The sequence below is a fragment of the Geotrypetes seraphini genome, chromosome 3 (assembly GCF_902459505.1).
Source record: "Geotrypetes seraphini chromosome 3, aGeoSer1.1, whole genome shotgun sequence".
NCBI classification, from domain to species: Eukaryota; Metazoa; Chordata; class Amphibia; order Gymnophiona; family Dermophiidae; genus Geotrypetes; species Geotrypetes seraphini.
Window position 1 is genome coordinate 329,364,155 of NC_047086.1, and position 20,247 is coordinate 329,384,401.

At 44.5% G+C, this 20,247-nt stretch overlaps 1 protein-coding gene across 2 annotated transcripts in view; it reads right to left on the reverse strand.

The window, feature by feature from the left end:
- PNPT1 (polyribonucleotide nucleotidyltransferase 1) overlaps window positions 1–18,574 on the reverse strand; it is a 149,201-nt gene extending 130,627 nt beyond the window's left edge. Inside the window, exons 1-4 of one of the 2 annotated variants that reach the window (XM_033938048.1) lie at window positions 18,325–18,574; window positions 17,314–17,374; window positions 9,001–9,075; window positions 5,358–5,484 (exon numbers count right to left, since the gene is read on the reverse strand). In XM_033938048.1, coding sequence (XP_033793939.1) covers window positions 5,358–5,484; window positions 9,001–9,075; window positions 17,314–17,374; window positions 18,325–18,524 — 463 coding nt within the window. In that variant the 5' untranslated portion in view covers window positions 18,525–18,574. The remainder of the gene's footprint in view (window positions 1–5,357; window positions 5,485–9,000; window positions 9,076–17,313; window positions 17,375–18,324) is intronic. The other variant, XM_033938049.1, reaches the window with a different exon arrangement.
- Window positions 18,575–20,247: the final 1,673 nt, after the last annotated feature.

The window sequence follows — 20,247 nt, forward strand, 5'->3', positions numbered from 1 at the left end:
ATGCTAACAAAATACTGCAGTCACACATGGCAGGAATGGTGTTAGGGGGAGGGCAACTGCCTCCTGGTCAGAGAGAGCCCTAAGCCAGCTGGAAGCTAAAGACGCACTGCCTGGGCTTTGCACTCCCCAGTTATGTCTAACATCAGCTCTAGCAGGATACATATTTTAAATCTGATCTATTCTAATCACAAGATAGAAATAAAATTATTTTTTTAAATCCTTTTGTCATCTCTGGTTTCTGCTTTCATCGTCTTTTCACTCTCTTCCATCCAGCGTCTGCTCTCTGTCTCTTCAATCTAGCATCTGCCTCTTCCATCCACTGTCTGCCCTCTACCCCTCCCATATGGTATCTGCGTTCTTTCTATACCCCTCTCTCCTACACCATATCTAGCATCTTTGTCCCTCTTTCCTTATTTTTCATCTGACCCCCCTTCCCAGAATCAATCTCTCTCTACCTTGTCATTCCTCTGTCTTTCCCCTTTCCCTCATCTGATCTCTCCATTCCATCCTGACTCCTTCCCCTCCTCTAATCTCCCTGCAGCTGTTTCCTTCCAATGTTCCTCCTCCCTTGTCCAGCAGTACCTTCTCCCTTTCTTCCACCCCTTATCCAACAGTAACTCTCTTCCCTTCCTCTTCTCCCCTGTCAGCAGTAGCCCCTTCCCCTCCCTTATCCAGGAATACCCCTTCTCCCTTTCCTCCTCCCCTTATCCAACAGTAATTATTGTCCCTTCCCTTTCCCTTCTCCCCTGCCAGCAGTAGCCCCTTCCCCTCCCTTGTCCAGGAGTACCTCTTCTCCCTTTCCTCCTCCCCTTATCCAACAGTAATTCTCATCCCTTCCGTTTCCCTTCTCCCTGCCAGCAGTAGCCCCTTCCCCTCCCTTGTCCAGGAGTACCCCTTCTCCCTTTCCTCCTCCCCATATCCAACAGTAATTCTCATCCCTTCCCTTTCCCTTCTCCCCTGCCAGCAGTAGCCCCTTCCCCTCCCTTGTCCAGGAGCACCTCTACTCCCTTCCCTCTCCAGCAAATGTTTCCTCTATGTAGGCTAGCGGCAGCTCTGTGTGCTTTTAACTTCGGCACACAGCTGCCCCTAAGCAGTATTTTAGCGCGGTTTCATGAGGCAGCCTCGGGGCCTTTGGTAGGTCGGCCCACTTTGATGATGCGATGTGGGCCGGCCTACCAAAGGCTCCGAGGCTGCCTCATGAAACCGCGCTAAAATACTGCCTAGGGGCAGCTGTGTGCCGAAATTAAAAGCACACAGACCTGCCGCTGCTTTTCTGGGGTGCTGAGACATACGCGGCAGGAGTCGGTGGTGGCAGGCAGGAGTGCCGGCATAGCGATGGCAACAAGAAGTTGCACGTCAGCTGACGCCGGCACCTTTTGCTGCGGCGGGGTCCTGAATCCTTTGCGGACCGGCAAGATTTTTTTGCGGACCGGCGGTTGAAGAACTGTGATCTAGACGACACAGGAGAGCCTTGCTGACTAATGCAGACACTTGGATTAGTGGATTGCTGGAGATTACTGAGTTCAAAGAAGCGTGGCATGAACACAAAGGATCTAGAATCAGAAAATAAGATTAAATATTGAACTAAGGCCAGTACTGGGCAGACTTGCACAGTCTGTGTCTGTATATGGTCGTTTGGTGGAGGATGGGCTGGGGAGGTCTTCAATGGCTGGGAGGGTGTAGATGGGCTGGAGTAAGTCTTAACAGAGATTTCGGCAGTTGGAACCCAAGCACAGTACTGGGTAAAGCTAAGAAGAAAAAATTAAAAAATTTAAATTGAATCAGGTTGGGCAGACTGGATGGATCATTCGGGTCTTTATCTGCCGTCATCTACTATGTTACTAAGTTACATGGCTCACACAAAAACTGTACACATTACTCCCATGCACAGCAGACATATAGCCGCATAGATGGTATATGGCTTCATAGGAATTTATGGAGGACGATAAAACGGGCTGAAACTGGGGTCATGCAGATTTTAGACCACTCCCCTGTGTGGATTACTTGTGAAGGGGTTATGGGGGAAAAAGGAACACATTATTGGAGACTTAATGAGTCCCTCTTGGGGGATACCCATAAGAACATAAGAATTTGCTTCCGCTGGGTCAGACCAGAGGTCCATCGTGCCCAGCAGTCCGCACCCGCGGCGGCCCATCAGGTCCATGACCTGTCATGTTATCTTGATTTAGCCCTATAGCCCTCTTGTTTTTATCTATACTCTTTCCATACTCTTATCTACCCTTATCTGTATCCCTCAATCCCCATGTTGTAAAAGAAGTTCATTCTACAATAAATTCTTATCTCCGGCATGACAATGGGACTGTTTCTGATGCACTTTTATAGAATGCCCTAAAGGTAGTTGTTCGGGGGATATTGATTAAATGGGAAGTGCAGAAAAAAGGAACAGGAAAAAAAAAGGAGCATTTGGTGGCATTAGAAAGTATTCATAAGAGAAACCAGGATCTCCTTGTTTATGAGCAGCTTAAAAAAGTGTGAATTACATATTCTTCAAATGGAAGAGCTGGATTTTTTGAGAGCTAGGCTTAAACTGGCAATATATGAGTACAGTAATAGGGCTTTAGTTCCATGTTGGCTAGATTTATTAAAATTAAACAAGCTAGAACATCTATTACTACAATTAGAAACTCTAAGAGGGCTGAGCATTGCATTGATGCTACTATTGGCTAAACTTTTCTCAAATATTATATAGAACTTTATATTCCAATTAAAGAGGTGGACACAGAGCACAGACTGGTTTTTACAGCCATTGAATATTCTGAGTTTATCTCAGATGATGAGGGAATTAAATGAGCCTCTCCTAGCACGGGAGATTGTGGGGGGTTATGGAGAATTTGAAATCGAGAAAGCCCCGGCACTAGATGGATAGTCCAATAAATTTTACAATTACAGAATCCTCTGGCATCTTGGTTAGTGTGGATGGCGAATGGGGTGCAAGAGGGTAGACCTTTGCCTAAATCAATGGGGGAAGCTGTGATTTTAAAGCCAGATAAGAACTAACTGGCCATGGAGTTATCGACCGATATCTCTCTTAAATGTAGATGCCAAGATCATAGCTAAAGTTTTGGCTATTTGACTGGGCAAGGTGCTAACTGGATTGATACATTTGGACCAATCTAGCTTTATTTAGAAGGCACCAGGTTGGGGATAATATTAGGCAGAGCACTCTCTGGAGAGTCAAACTGCTCTGAGACCAGAACACACATATCAGGATGCCAGGGGAAGGTAGCAGATTGTCAGCACACACCACAAAGCCAGGACAAAGCTGCTGAGTGACCAAAAGGACCTCCTGTAAAGATTCAGAAAGAATGTCTGGCAAAGCCATAGACTCAAACAGGTGCAGTCTTGTCTGAGTTTTTCCACAGATACAGCAAACAGTCTCTGATCTCTCGCCCTGGGAAGCGCTGCACCTGTGAATAAGGGGTCAGCAAGCAAATCATCCACATTCGGATCCTCCAGATCAGGATCAGGCAGCGTAAGCATAGTGGCAGGGTGAATTTAGGATGTGTCCAAAGGAGCAACACCACTGAATGATGTCATGTAGGTGGATTGGGACTGCGCAGGGGTAGAATACATTGGTCCGAAATCCAGAGCGAAAAAATTCTGAAAAGGTGGCCAGCTCTTGGTGCATAGGTCACACTAAGGTGCTAAACTGAACGTTTCTGAGGCTGCTTAGGGTCCACAGCCTGGCAGACAGAATTACCAGCCTTACCACGCCTTGAAAACTACGATGGCCACCCCGCCAGGCTAGCTGAGCGTTTGGTCATCTGTTTCAGCAGGGGGAGAGGCTAAGCTGGATACTGCAGCCCCCCGGCTGTGCCACATGCCGAAAAGCGCTACATTTGTGCAATCCTGGAAAGAATCCACATAAGGAGAGCCCAAGGACTCCATCCCAGCAAGTTTACTTATGTTGGCTGTTTAAATAATTTGGCAGCAACTAAGCACTTGATATTAATTAGTCAATAAGTGCAAAGGGAAACTAAGTGTTGGTGTTCACTTACTATTTCACCCACCAATTCTGAATTAATCTTATTGTTCCTACTTTGTATAGTGTGTCTCAAGAAACAGAGAATTTTTAAAGAAATAAGAGTTAATTTCAATTAAATAACAAAACATAACAAAATCAATTTCTAGACTGCATAACCGTTAAGTTCTATGCGGTTAACAAAAGCAGAGACTTCAAGAAAGGGCAAATTACTTAAACAGTCTCAGACTTTCCTGGAAGTGACTCTGCACCTGAAGACATGAGAATATAACAATTTATGCTAATATGTGCCATACACATTCATGGGCTTAATCAGGATAGCCTAGCAGCCACAGCATTCAGTCAACAGGATAAAGATAAGAACCAAATCACTGATGCATATATCCAAAAAGAATCACCTGGAATAAAAATGGATAGATTTATTAGCTGCAAGACCCCATAATACATGCTAGCTGTGTATGAGTTGAAAGCTGGCCACTCAAAGGGCTGCATACAGAAGTTGAAACAGATGAGGAATCTTATAAGTATTGCTTTTGGCTCCATTCTACTTAAAGAACTCTTTTACTAAGCTGCAGTAGAAATGCTGCTGCGGTAAATGTACCAAAGCCCATAGGAATTGAATGGGCTTCAGTGTATTTACCACAGCAGCATTGCTACCGTGGCTTTGTAAAAGGGGCCCTAAATTTGTAAATTTTATTTAACAGCTAACCAAATCATAGATTTTTATTTTTCTAGTATTCAGACAAACTAAGTGTCAAAGAACCACCTAGTCTTGCTACTGGGCTTCATACATCCACTTCCTAACTACTTTATCTTTGCCAAAGTGAGATGTACAGGGTGGAAGGGGGAATTTCTGTCTGGTTGCTTACAGGCAGAACAGCCACTGCAGACTGAAAGGGAAAAGAAGTAAGAACAACAGCATGCTTACAATAATACCAAGGCCCAGTCCTCTCTCTTCAGGCTTCTTCTTGGGGGAAAAAAAAACCCCCACATGGGAGGTGATGGGACCACCATGGGCCCTCTGCAGATGCACTGAGTCATTGTCTGTTTGATAAGCTGCTTTAACTTCACAGCCAGGCCTGTGTTTCTCCCTGCAGTAAGCAGGCAGGCAAGGAGAAACACCATCAGATGGAATCATGTCAGAGTATTGATAATTTCTCTCCAACTGGCAAGTTTCTGGTATATTTTAACCTTCTCAAGACAACCCTGTGTTCATAAAAATAGTCTTTGGTCCATGCTACATATAAATCTCAGATACAGCATTCTTAGCAATTTAAGTTTTTTTCCAGGCATATACAGCAAGACAAAAAGGTTAAGTATTACACAATAGCCATACATCTCAAATCTTGCATACTTGGCAACACTTCTGTTGTACCTATCATTCTGCTTGTCAAAATTTCCTTGTCAGTAGACCCAAGTTCTCTTCTGAGATAGTTGGTTGGAATCCTTCCTGCTGCAGCAGCTTTCTGACGATAATCAACCTAAAAGCACAAGTGAATTACGGTTTAATGATGAGGTTAAAAAATTTTAATTGAATGATAGATGGACCCCTCCCCACCACTAATCCCAGGAATAGACCTTCACATCCATGCCATCCCCTGTCAATCTTTCCTGTGCAGTTATGATTCTAAATTGTTTTGTTTCTGACTCCTCAACCAAAGCCTGGTGTCTTTAAACTCATTTTCCTGGACCATTCCTGCTATTAGTGCCATCAGCCATATGCGTATACTTTCATCTCTGGGATTTACTGGCTCTGTTCTAGCCATGTGCCAGTTCTATGCCTCAGAACTCTTTGGGTCTCCACATTCCTTCTATTTAAATTGGAGTTTCTCTCTAGCTCCAATTCCTTCATTTTTATAGTCATTATAAAGGTCATTTAAATTTTAAACAACTTCTTGAAATACCATCATTTATTCAGTTCTGTCTTCCTCTTCCTGTTCAAGTAGACATAAGAACATAAGAAGTGCCATCTCCGGAACAGACCCTAGGTCCATCAAGACCGGCGATCTGCACAAGCGGAGGCCCCACCAGGTGTAGCATGGCATAGTTTTAGTCCCCATATCACTCTAAGCTTCTCATAAGGAGATGTGCATCTAGCTTACCCTTACCTATGTCACTTTATGCCACTCATAAGGAGATGTACATCTAACTTACCCTTAAATCTCAGAACGGTGGATTCCGCAATTACCTCTTCTGGGAGAGCATTCCAGGTGTCCACCACTCATTGTGTGAAGCAGAACGTCCTGAATTTGTCCCCCCTTAGCTTCAGTCCATGTCCTCTTGTCCATGTCACATTGGACATTGTAAATAACTTTTTTTCCTGCTCTATTTTGTCAATTCCTTTCAGTATTTTGAAAGTCTCGATCATATCCCCTCGCAGTCTCCTCTTCTCAAGGGAGAACAATCCCAGTCTCTTAAGTCGTTCCTCATATTCCAAGGTCTCCATGACAAGTTTCAACATTACCCTTTGCTGTCCATTAAACTATTTTATTGCATACTGTGATGATGCTGTAATGTAGCATACAATGCCATACTTTGAACATTTTTACTTGTATAATTGTCTATTGCTTAGGTTTGATATATTCTGGCTGTACACCGCTTTGAATGAATTCCTTCAAAACAGCAGTAAATAAATCCTAATACTGAAACTACTTTCTTTTGTCACCATTTTATTATTTATTATCTCTTCTTAAAATGGTTCACTTATAAAAATGAGCCCCAAAGTTTGTTATGATAGTCTCTCCTTTTTCATAATTATATCTTGCCAGCACAAAATCGTTACTAAACTTATAAAATGTTTCTGATGTTACAATTGGTGATCATCTGGCATGAGTGATCACTGCATGGTACAGTTTAATATTAAGACAGGTATGGAGAAGGCTCATTCAAAAGTAAAGGTTCTAGACTTTAAAAAAAAACAACAACTTTGGGGGGAAGATTACGTCAAGGAATTGTTGTCTGGATGGGATTAGAAATGTAGTGGGCAAAACTGAAAGGAGTTATTGCAAGGGCTGGTTCTCAAAAGTAGTAGTGAGAAGGTAAGGAATAAGAGGTTAGCTTTCATAAACTACAAAAGATCACAGAAAGAGGAAGTGATAGGCGAGAGAGAGAGATATTTGTGATTTGATCAAGTACTAGAACTTGTGACCCTTGTGACCCTGGGCAAGTCACTCAGTCTTCCATAGCCTCAGGTACGTTAGATAGATTGTGAGCCCAGCAGGAAGCTAAAGAAGCACTGCCTGGACTTTTCAGTCCCCAGTTATGTCTAACACCAGCTCTAGCAGGATATATAGCGTCTGCCCTCTCTGTCTCTTCAATCCAGGATCTGCCCCTTCCATCCACTGTCTGCCCTCTTCCCCTTCCATATGGTATCTGCTATCTTTCTATCCCCTCTCCCCTTTCCATCCAGCTTGCGCCACCTCTCTCCTTTTTACATGATTCATTCCAGCTTTACTGCTCTCTTCATTTTTATCTCTCCTACATCAGATCTAGCATCTTTGTCCCTCTCTCCTTATTTCTCTCCTGATCCCCTTCCCAGCATCAATCTCTCTACTTTCTCATTTCTATCTCTCCCCTTTCCCTCATCTGATCTCTCCATTCCACCCTGACTCCTTCCCCTCCTCTAATCTCCTTGCCAGCTGTTTCCTTCATTTTTTCCTTCTCCCTTCCCTCCTTCCCCTGTCCAGCAGTAACTCTCTTCCATTTCCTTTCCCTCCTCCCCTCCCAGCAGCATCTCTCCTTCTCCCTCCCTCCAGGTCAAGTAGCAGCTGTCTCTTTATTTTCCCTTGTCCAGCAGCTTCCCAGCCTCCAACAGTGGCTTTCTCCCCTCCCAGCAGCTCTCGGTACTTGCCAGCACAGCAATTCACTTAAGCAGCCTTGAGTTCTTTGATGGGTCACGCTGCCTAGAGAATGACACGGTAGTTGTTACCTGTGGCTAACCCGCCAAAACGATGACAAAAAAAAGGTCACCGTGAGATAGGGGACAAGGCCATTCACCGCCCTGTGGAGCGGTGAATGGTGAGCATGTGCGGTGAACGAGCATGCGGTCCGGCAGCTCCCTCTCTCCCGCCGGCCATCTCCCTCCCTCCCCTTCTCTTTGTGGCGAAACTGGCGATTTCTATAAGTCTATGTACTGTATTACAGCCGGATCCTTCAAGTCGCGTCACGTTGCCTCCTGGAAAAATCTCCTCTGACGCAACTTCCTGTTTCCGGTTGCATTGGAGGAGACTTTTCCAGCAGGCAATGCGACGCAACTTCATGGCTCTGGCTGTAATACAGCGCATAGACTTATAGAAATCGCCAGATTCGCCACAAAGAGAAGGTAAGGGAAAGGGAGGGAGATGCACGGCTGGCCAGTGGGAGGGAGCTCCTGGACTGCGTGAAGGGTGCTGGGAGTAGGGGGATGGAGAGGAAAAGATGCTGAAGGGAAATGGGGAACACAGAGTGGGCCTATCCCGAGGCACTCAGTTTATTAGATGTCTATGTGGATTTGCTAAAATCTAAATACACTACATCTAGCACACTCCCTCTACCCAATTCTCTAATCACTTAGTCAAAAAAATTGATCAGATTTGTCCGACAAGACCTACATCTAGTGAATCCATGTTGCCTCCGGTCCTGTAACTCACCGGATTCCAGAAACTTTACCATTCTGTTTCAAAAGTGTTTACATTAATTTGTTTACCACAGAAGTCAGACTGACTGGCCTGTAATTTCCTACTTCTTCCACCTTTGTGTAGAGGGACCACATCCTTCTCCAGTCCTCAGTATTGAGAAACACTGATCTAGTAAATTTTTAAAGATTCGGCTTATGCCTGGATTTTTAACCTATTCTAATGCCCAGTTCATGAAATGTCCACTACAGTTCCAACGTTAAGGAACTCTAAAAGGTAGCAAGAGAAAGACCTATGCATTTTACATTAAAACTAATCCTAGTATTAAAGCAGCATTTTAAATGTATATGCTTAGAAGGAATATATTGCACAGTGTGTACTTACCACTAAAGGCATAAACCGAGATGGTGAGGGCTTTGTTTTGCTCACTGCTGTTACCATCACTGATGTATCTTCTAACTGTGTAGGGAAAAAAAGAAACCCATAAATATTAGAACACTTAATACAAAATTAACAGTGTAGGGAATATGGTAAAGTGTGCTGAATTCATTTTTATGTCAAGCATGCATTAGAAGAAAATGAGTACTATGTAGGCTGAAATGGGGGAAGGGGTTGAGAAGGTAGACCGATATCTGCATAGAAACATGACAGATAAAGGCCAAATGGTTCATCCAGCCTATCCATTTGCAGCCTCATCTCTCCCTCTCCCCATGAGATCCCACATGCCTGTCCCACGCTTTCTTGAATTCAGACACAATCTTTGTCTCTACCACCTCTACCGGTAGATTATTCCATGCATCTACCACCTTTTCAGTAAAAAGGTATTTCCTTAGATTACTCCTGAATCTATTGCCTCTTAACTTCATCCCATGCCCTCTCACTCTGCAGCTTCTTTAAATGAAAGAGAGACTTGCTTCATGTGTATTTATGCCATGCAGATACTTAAATGTCTATCATATTGCCCCTCTCCTGCCTTTCCTCTAGAGTATACATATTGAGATCTTTGAGTCTGTTCCCATATGCCTTATGACAAAGACCACCAACCATTTTAATAGCCTTCCTCTGAACCAACTCTATCCTGTTTACATCTTTTTGAAGGTGCAGTCTTCAGAACTGTATACAATATTCTAAATTAGGTCTCATCAGTCTTATAAAGGGGCATCATTACCTCTTCCTAATGGCCATTTTTCTCCCTATGTTCCCAAGCATCCTTCTAGCTTTCGCTATCTTCTTTTCAACTGTTTGGCTTTAAGATCATTATACACTATCACACCCAAGTTCCACTCCTCTTTTGTGCCACAAGTTTTTTTCTTTTAAATAAAATAATGGATGGATACCAGACCCCTGAGCCTACCAAGCTAGTCCAGACCACACAGACTTAAACATGTCCACCATCTACTAGAGACTGAAAAACACTGACACCCTAAGGACTACACAGGCTCCGTTGGCTGGTACAGGTGCCTGACAAAGCAATCTGGAATGATGTGAAGATATAAATAGGAATTTGTTATTACTTGTTAAATTTCCTTTCCTTGACTCCTGCTAAGCCAGTCCAGATGTACGATTATATGTCCCTCTATTGGCAGGTGGAAGCAAAGACTTGAAAATTCTGATGAAATCAGTCTAACAAGTGGTGCAGCCAAGGAACATTCCAGTATGCTAAAGCCAAACTCAGGCAGAAAGACCAAAATGCCTTATGACAAAGACCACCAACCATTTTAATAGGGAGGAAAAACACAAGAGAACCAAACAACCTAGAATAGAGGCCTCATAGGGCTACCTTTGCAGAACTGACTATATACAGACAGACAGCAGACCTAGGACTCAAAAATCTACAGAATCCCTCAGTCTTCCAGAGAAGAACCAAGTCTTGTCTAGCAAGACTCAAGGAAAAGAAATTAAGAATAAATTTTACTTGCCTAAACTAACAGGATGTTAAGATCTATGAAAAGTACAAGAGCTTTTATTGCACAGGGTGGAAAGGCAATATATTCCAGGACTGTCCTACCAAAGGTACTGTATCGCCTAGCCCAAACATCAAGCTTATGGTCTGAAACAAGGGAACAGGAGGACCATGCTGCAGCCCTGCAAGTGTCTTTCTAGGCAACAGCTCCTGCTTCAGCCTAGGACACAGCCTGAGGAACCATTTTGTTTTCTCTGAAGAATATAGGCTAACTCAATAATCTACTTAATCCACTATGCATTCAAAGACCTAGATCTACATGTCCTTTGCAAGGACCATAAAAAAGGACAAAAAAGATCCAATATCCAAAAAGCATTAGTAATCTCCCAGGTAGCACTAACATCCAGTTCATAAAAGTTCCACTATGTTTCCAACATTAAGGAACTCTGAAAGGTAGTAAGAAATACCATATGGTTCAAATGAAAAAAAAATACCTTTGCCAGAAAGAAGGGAACAGTATGCAACAAAATATGAGAACAAAATCCAAAATACCAAAATCTTTATCCCAAGAATACTCAATAATAACTACACTTTCCCCAAGATATAATATCTTGACAAAATATAAGAATGCACAAATAAGATCCTGCAAGACAGCACCTGCAGTTCTGAAATCCTTCTGGCCAGACAACCACAGGGAAAACCTCTTTAAGAGCATTTTATCTGATATATCACAAACTGACAGCAGCATATGAAAAACAAATTTTCAAAGAACTTCATCCAAATTATAGCACAGAAGATAAAGCAAAATTAGAAAAAGCTAAACAGACCAGAGAGCTGTTATGTGCTCCCACCTCACACACACACACTCGCCTTAAGGGGCAATGAGTCCAAGAACACCTGAGAAAATAAATGTGTTCAAGGGCTATCAAAATTTAGATAGGAGAATTCTCTTAGTGGACAGGAAAGTTTGTTCACTATGACTGAGCCATAAAAAAGAATGTCAATTACCTAGTTGATGCCAGCTCATACTGGAGAAGGCACACTTAAGGGATTTAAAAGGAGTGCCCGGCAAGGGTCAACACCATCAAAAACCAAGATCCTATAAGGGCACTATTGCTCAAAGTGGGGGTCAAATCAATTTAATCACCAATAAAACATGCACTGCATCCAGCTGGGCTGCAATACAGGCCCTAACAACTTTGCCACTGAATCAATCCATACTGCTACCTGGACCCTTACTCCCTCTTCTATTAAACTGCGCTAGCAGTTTCTAGCACAAAGAGCCGCATTGAATGGCCCGCACTGCTCCCGACGCTCATAGCGCAGTTTAATAGACGAGACCCTTAGTGAATTAAGCTCCAGGCTATGATCAAGACTGCCATGTAAGGATGACTTGAATGGAATGATACCCCCTCCCCGTTTTAAAGGGAACAGCCCTTAACCGGCATAATACAAGTTCCTGTTGGCCCCTAGGATGCAGTATCAGAGGCATGGCCCTCTCTCAGCCCCCAAAGAGACAAAATTGCCTGCCTCAGATCCTATAACAGGGCTGACACCTGCCTGAGCAGGGCTGGGCAAGGCTACTGTGATTCAGCTTTCTGTTCTCCACCAACAGGGAAGAAATAGAATCAGACCCTAATGTTTTTTTTCCCAGAGCCTCTTTCCTATAAATGATTGTAGTTCTACCTCTCTTCCCTTATGTCTCAGTCTGTCTTGTATTTGTCTAAGTATTAATTATTTTTCCCAATTTTTATACATTTTTAATGTAGTATATCAAATAAACTTGGGAAGGGGAGGGGGTGCAGAGGTAGATGGGAACTTACCCCTGCTTCATGTCACCACAGGCCCCAGTGCAGCCCCGCACATATAGCAAAAGCCTATAGGTTGGGGCTCTGAGCCACTGAGGAGGAACCAACAGCCTACAGACGACATCACAATATCCATCCCACTAACCAATTTCTCACAAGAAATACTCGACCACATTACAAACATTCTCAACCAGATTGAACTCTGGATGCTATCATTCAGACTGAAACTAAACCCCGACAAATCTAAATTCTTCCTAGCCACCCCCAATGACAAAATCAAAGAAGCTTCAATTCAACTGAAAGGAATGACCTTCCCCCTCGAACCAACCTTAAAAATCCTGGGAGTCACGCTGGACAAAAATCTTTCCTTAGAAAATCACACCGACTTCATCGTCAGGAAAAGCTTCTCTGTTCTTTGGAAACTTCGCACCATAAAAAAATACTTCAATGACACTTCCTTCCGCCTTCTTGTACAATCCTCCATCCTCAGCATTCTAGATTATTGCAACATCATATACCTTAACGCCACGAAGAAAACAACCAGGAGACTAAAAATAATCCAAAATACTGCCGTGCGCCTCATCTTTGGCCTAAAGAAATGGGAACACGTCACCCCATTCTACCACCAACTTCACTGGCTGCCATTCGAGTCTAGAGTCCTTTTCAAATTCGCATGCTTCTGCTACAAGGCTGTAAATGGTTCCTCACCAAGTTACATCAACCCCCACTTCAACCTCTATCATACCAACAAGAAATCCCGTCGTATTCAGTTGTTCGCCTTCCCCTCGCTCAAACTTTGTCACTTCAAAAGATTCCTTGACAAAACTTTCGCCTTCCAAGCAGCTAAGCTGAACCCATGGCTAGCACAAATGATACTAGAGGCCCCCACTTACCTTGGCTTTAGAAAATTACTTAAAACCTACCTATTCATCAAACAAGACCCAAATTGTCCCCCCCCCCCTGACAATAACTCCCCCCCTCCCCACTCCGCCTCCCTCTTGAGGCCTTCCCCTTTTTCCCTACTTCCCTCTTCCTCTGTCTAGTTCGATTAAAGCTGATAAATAATTGTAATTCTGTTATTCTGTAATTCTGATAAATAATTCTGTAATTCTGTAATTCTGACAAATTATTGTAAATCTGCCTGTCCATGCAGATCCTAATCTAATTCGATGTAAACCGCCTTGAACTCGCTGGGTATGGCGGTATATAAGAATAAACTATTATTATTATTATTACCTCAACCAGTGGTCTGACTTTGGCTCAGATCCTGGGAGGAAGTCTTCTCAGAGAAATCTCAACCACTGAGCCAAGGGCTGTGGCCCAAGGCTCAGGGAGTCTGACCCAAAATCTGAGAAAAAAAAAAGAATGAAACAGCACAAACAGATGGTCAGAGACTCAAAATTCATTAGTGACCTCCAAATAACGTAGAAGCATCCTGCGCACGTCCAATTTCTTCAGCAGGCGATCCTGAATTCTGGAGCCTGTAGGCTGAAAAGCAGGTAAACACACTTCCTGATTGACACGGAAAGCCAAAATAATCTTCGGCAAAAAGGAAGGAACTGTCCGCAAACCCCACCTCCGAAATACGGAGAAAAGGATGTCTACAAGACAATGCCTCAGTTCGTAAACCCTATGGGCAGAGCTGATGGCAACACGAAAAACAGTCTTGAGAGTTAATCCAAGAGAGGCATCTCGAAGAGGCTCAAAGGGAGTTCCAGCAAGGCCCGACATCACCAAATTAAGGTCCCAAGCTGGGAAAGGACTCTTAACGGGCGGCCGGACCCAAAGAGCTCCCTTCAAGAATCGAGCAACATCTGGATGCAACACCAAAGAGAACTGACTGTCCTGGGATCTAAAACAGGACAGTCCGGCCACCTGAAGCCGCAGAGAAGCCACAGTGAGGCCTTTATCCAAACATGCCTGAACAAAAGCGAGAATCTATGCGACCAGAGCCAATTGCTGGAAGGTCTCCACGCCTTAGCACATTAGACAACACTGTGGATCACTTCTTAGCTCTGAGAAGCGTATCAACTACTAGATCCGAACATCCTTTATATTCTAGGGCAGCATGCTCAAGAGCCATGCCATAAGCGCAAAGCGACCCAGATCTTCCATGGCCACCAGACCGACAGAGAAGGTCCAGATGGAGACTGCTTCCCATGCGCAGCTGCAGCAGATCCAGGTACCACAGTCTTTGAGGCCAATCAAGCACCACCAGAATGACGCGCCCAGGATGACCTGCAATCCTCCGAAGGACTTAGCCAATCATTGGCCATGGAGAAAAGGCAAGAGAAGAACTCCTGGAGGCCACGGTTGCACTACAGCATCGAGCCCCTCGCTTCTGGGCTAAGATCTGCGACTGATGAAGTGCTGTGCTTTCTTGTTCCTTGCTGTGGCCATGAGGTCGAAGCTGGGCTGCCCCCAGCACCGCACAATTGTCTGGAACTCCTCCGTGAGAGGACCCCCCTCTCACCCAGATCCAGAGTCTGTAGCTGAAAAAATCCACTTGAACGTTGTCCATTCCAGCAACATAGATGATGTTCCACCCAAAGGAAAAGCAGGTGGGCTTCCAGAGCCAAGGGAGAGTTCTTAGTCCCTCCCTGCTGAATGACATAGGCCACAGCCGTCACATTGTCGGAGAAGACCCAAACTGCCTGTCCCTCCAGGGGCACTTGCAATGTTCTCAGGGTGAGATGAATGGCCCTGAGCTTCAGATGTTGATTGATCACCTTTTCTGAGGAGTCCAACATCCCTGAAGAGGATGACAATTGCAGTGCACTCCCAGCCCCAAAGGCTGGCATCTATAGTCACCATAGTCCAGGAGGCAATGTGCAATGGAACACACTTGCAGAGCGATTGAGGACAAAGCCACCAGTTCATGCTTGCTCGGGCCTCCAAAGTCCATGGCAGACACATCTGCAAAGCATCCCTATGGGATGCCTAGCGGGAAGGCAAGGCATGATGAAGGGGACGCATGTGCGCTCTCGCCCAAAGGACGACATCCAGCATGGCCACCATGGATCCCAGAACCTGTAGAAGTCCCACGCCGCAGGAGCAGACTTCTTCAAAAGAGCTGTAATCTAAGCATACAACTTTTGCCTGTTAGCCTGCAGAAGGTAAACACGGCCCGCTGCAGTATCGAAAAGAACTACCAGGTATTCCAGTGACTACGTAGGCATCAGATGACTCTTCCTGTAGTTGAAAATCCAGCCCAGGTCTTCCATTACCTGGAGAACCTGCCCCACCAAGCGTCGCCCCTCTGACAAGGAGGGGTGCTGAGCAGCCAGTCGTCTAGATAAGGGTGAACCTGCAACCCCATCTTCCTCAGATGAGCCGCCACTACCATCATTACCTTGTTCAAGGTTCAGGGCAATCTATAAATTTAAGTTTTAGTTTAGGCTTATTAGCTTACAATTTCCCTCCTGTTCTGATTTGCTTTTGAGAAGAAAGACCAAATTAGCCTTTCTCCAATCCTTTAAAGCAGTAGGTTTCAGCCCAGGGACTATCTGGACAGTTGGATTTTCACAATGAATATGCATGACAGAGATCTTCTCTCATGCATATACATATCTTCATAAGAACATAAGCAATGCCTCCGCTGGGTCAGACCTGAGGTCCATCGTGCCAAGCAGTCTGCTCACGCGGCGGCCCAACAGGTCCAGGACCTGTGCAGTAATCCTCTATCTATACCCCTCTATCCCCTTTTCCAGCAGGAAATTGTCCAATCCTTTCTTGAACCCTAGTACCGTACTCTGCCCTATTACATCCTCTGGAATCGGATTCCTGGTGTCCACCACACATTGGGTAAAGAAGAACTTCTAGCATTCGTTTTGAATCTGTCCCATTTCAACTTTTCTGAATGCTCTCTTGTTCTTTTATTATGTCTCTCAGAGCTACATCATCACTGATGTTAAATGTAAGTTTACACAACTATATCAAAACGCTGAAAACAAATGAATCCCATAAACAAGAACCCAAAACTTAAGCTGGGAAGGAGGACTTGATCAAATGTGGGACATTTATTAACAAGAATAGTATATTTCAGACTGGCAAAGTGAGACAGCAGGTTCTGGACGCATTATAAGAGAATTTAGCTGAGATCTAGAGCTACAGGAGAGATAGTCCAGTGGCCATTTACAGCTCTTTCCAGAAGTCTCCTGTCCTTTTGATATTTCTTTTTTTTAGTCCTATTTCCATTTTCTCCCCTATATTCATCTCATAGATGGATTATTGCCTTTCAGTGCTCTTCCATTTACATTTTGCTTTTATACTCCCTTTTCTTTCCATCCAGTACTCAATTTCCTCAATTTTTATTTCATCTATTTGCTAGGAAGGAAAGAGACTGAAAGCTACATCTTATTTCTCAGTCTTTCACTATATTCCACATCCCTTCCTCTCCATGCTCAAACAGTCCAGCACCACCAACCCCAAGTGTAAAAGATCCTTGGATCCACCTCCTCCCCTCCCCCTTTTCGCTGCTTTTACACTAGATGTGTAGCAATGGCAACAAAACAATAATAATGAGGCTTTTGGGTCTGTGAATGCACTGAAAGCTATGTTACTTCCCTCAGAAGAAAATGTCTGCATCAGAGGGGTGGATGCAGCAGGTTTTCAGGACATGCATGGCTCAAAGGTGCCACATTTTCTTACTGTTTTATTGCTGCTGCTGCATGGCTAAGGGAGGGGCAGCAGGTGAGGATAAGAGAGGTGCTGGACCAGAGGAGGATGGTGGGGAGAGGAAGAGATTACACCACCACCAGGGACAACTCTGATGCTTTTTCCTATTGTGGGACTCATGCAGGCTGAATAAAGAACATGAGGAAGAGGAGAGGAAAAGGGAGAGAGGGAGACTAAGTGATAGGGAAATTAAATTGGAGAGAAAAGAGAAAGAAGGTAATATATATTATGCCATTCTTTAACTAAACACTTTTATTTTTTTTTGGGGGGGCAGCATTATTTCCCTCTAATAGATGACAAATCCATTACCTGCACAACTGCACATCCATCAGCAAATCTTGCTAGCTTCCCAGATGATATTTCCAATTTTCTGTTGAACAAACAAGACAACAATTAATACTGCTTTATCTGCTGGATTTAGGTAGAATATTTATATATATATATATATATATATATATATATTTATATTTATATTATCATAATCACCATGGGCTCCTTTTATCAAGCCGCGCTGAACCGCCGGCCGCACTAGCCGCTGATGCCTCCCTTGATCAGGCGGTAGTTTTTAGGCCATCGGGGATGCGTGCGTTAACCCTGCTAGCGTGGCTTGATAAAGAGCCCCATGTTATGTATAGCACATACCAGATGTACACAGGGCTGTTATGAGCAAAGAATAACAGTTCCTATTCCTTTAGATTTACACTCTAGTGAAGACAAGTCACATAATGAAAGAGACAGGACAATAAGACCAGGCAAGGCAGCCTAATACTTGTGAACCATTGACATTTTATATAAAATATATACACTTAGGGCTCCTTTTATCAAGCCACGCTAGCGGTTTAACGCACATAATACTGCATGCCAAACCGCCGCCCGCACTAGCTGCTAACGCCTCCCTTGAGCAGGCGGTAGTTTTTAGGCCAGCACAGGGGTTAACACGTGATGAAATGTCACGTGTGTTAACCCCGCTAGCGCGGCTTGGTAAAAGGAGCCCTTAGCTCTTTAATTTTAAGCATTCCAATCTAATGAGTTCAATCAACTTCGATTTTAATCTCATTGCAAGCACTTACATCCCTTGATCTTCAAAACTTAAAGATACGATTTTTTTTCTCCACAAAGATTCATAGGATAAAAGAAACAAGTTATAAAAATAATTATTGTGCTATCACATCATCAGTTTTGAGAGCCTGACTAGCAGTTTAAACGTCTTCATTGGGGAGCCAGAGGAACAGAAGCCTTCGACTTCCACATCCTTTCTCTGAGGGTAAAGAATATTGGCTTTATGTAGCAAAGGCTTAAAATGAAAAGTCGCCTCTGTACCTGTTGTCCACGTTCAGGCAAACCCTGTTACCGGCCATAGCACTACCGTTAGAAGCCGAGTCTCCGTGCAGCAAACGACTCAGCAATTCAGGTACAAACCGGCCCATAATGGCACGATGTCCAATAATTAGAGGTAATAAAAGCGACCTTAAACGACTGCTCTCCAACACTCCTCTCCTCCAGACCCTGTGGGCCGCCATGACACTCGGTCACTGATAGCACAAGGCAGTAATACCACAGTTGATTGGACACCGGCTAACCGCCTTGGCCACGCCCACTACGTACGTTCCACAGACATTAGGCTGGTAGTTTATAGTTGGGTCAGGTATGACTCTTTCTTTGGTTTTGACTACTTACAAACATTTTTTTTAATTCCTAGCTGGACATTGTTTTCTACTTAATGAAGCACTTTTCAGGGATCTTGGATCCTGATGTGGATATTACGGTACTGAGTTTATTTCAGTTTTCAGCTCTGCCGGACCTTACTGATGAGTTTTTGCAGGAATTGAACTTCGTCCCTCATCCTTCCCCGTCTACTTCTACCTCCTGGCTTTGTGCTGTGTGCTGACATCTGGATATAGGTGTTCTGGTCTTGGAGCAGTTTGATTCGGATGCTCTGAATTTATGGGGCTTTGTCATGCTTGTTTCCTTCTTGCATAGGAGTATCTGCAGCGTTTGGGTCAGCCCAAGTGGCTTCTTTGGTGGTGCAGGTGTCCAAGCACACCCCCCTCTCCAGTGGGGATGGTATGGTGTTGAAGGATATGCAAGACCACTGTGTGCCTGTGGTCCTCGGGAAACCTTTTGATGCAGCTACTTTAGGTATCAAAGGTGCTTCAGTGACATCTTTGTGGCATGCGCCTGTCTCTCTTGGCGGCACACACTGGAGAGTGCAGCAGTGGTTTCCCCTCCTCAGCTTCTTATGGCTGGACTGGATTATTTGGCGGATGCCTTCTAGGACATCTTGAGAGCTTTAACAAAATTGTCAGCGTACTCGCTCTTGGCTTTCCAATTGCTCTTGGTCAGATAGTGGACTGGTGATTCCACTTTAAAGGCAATATTAGCTAGGCTGCCTTTTAAGGAGCACTTGTTGCTTGGCAAAGGCCTGGATGGTCTCATGGATTCTGTGCTGGACCTTTGTCCTAAGCCCATGCCTGATCGTGGACCCAAACCCTTTTGGGGTTCTGGTTATTCTCATTTTCGTGGCTTACATTGCTCCAGATCGTATGTTTCTGCCACATTGCAGAGATTTTCACAGAGCTGCTGACGATGGTATGATGGCTGAAGGCGTCCCCAGCCTTCCACCTCTAAATTTGCGCTTCCTGCTAGAAAGCCATGAGGCCGACAGGCCGAGGAATGCCCCTCTGCAGATAGGGGGCCTGCCTAGATGCAACTCACATCAATCCAGTGGGTCTTGCATAATTTTCGGTTAGGCTACATGCTCAAATTTGCCAGGTCTGTCAGATTGTTTCGTGGATTCTCCTTTGAGGTGCCCAGATTTAGCGCTCAGAGTTCAGGCAACCGTTCAGTGCTGGCTAGATGTTCAGCCTGTAGAGCCGGTTCCTTGACCTCTCGGAATCAGGCAGATACTCTGTCTGTTTTCTCATGCCAAAGACAGGCTCAGATGATTGGAGGCCTAGTCTAGATCTTCTGCTAGTGCCACAGAGGCTTAATTGTACATTTTCATTTTTCCGGCCCACCGCAAATTTCTGGGGTTTCATGTTCTGGAACAGCATTACCAGTTCTCGGCCCTGCCCTTTGGGCTGCTGACAGTGCCTTGGACCTTCACCAAGGTGATGGTGGTAGGGTGGCTTACCTCCGAAAGATGGGTATAGAGGTTCACCCTTGCTTGGCAGACTAGCTGATCAGAGCTCCCTTGTTGGCCGAGGGACGCTTCACGGTAGAGCAGGTGCTGGAGGACCTGGG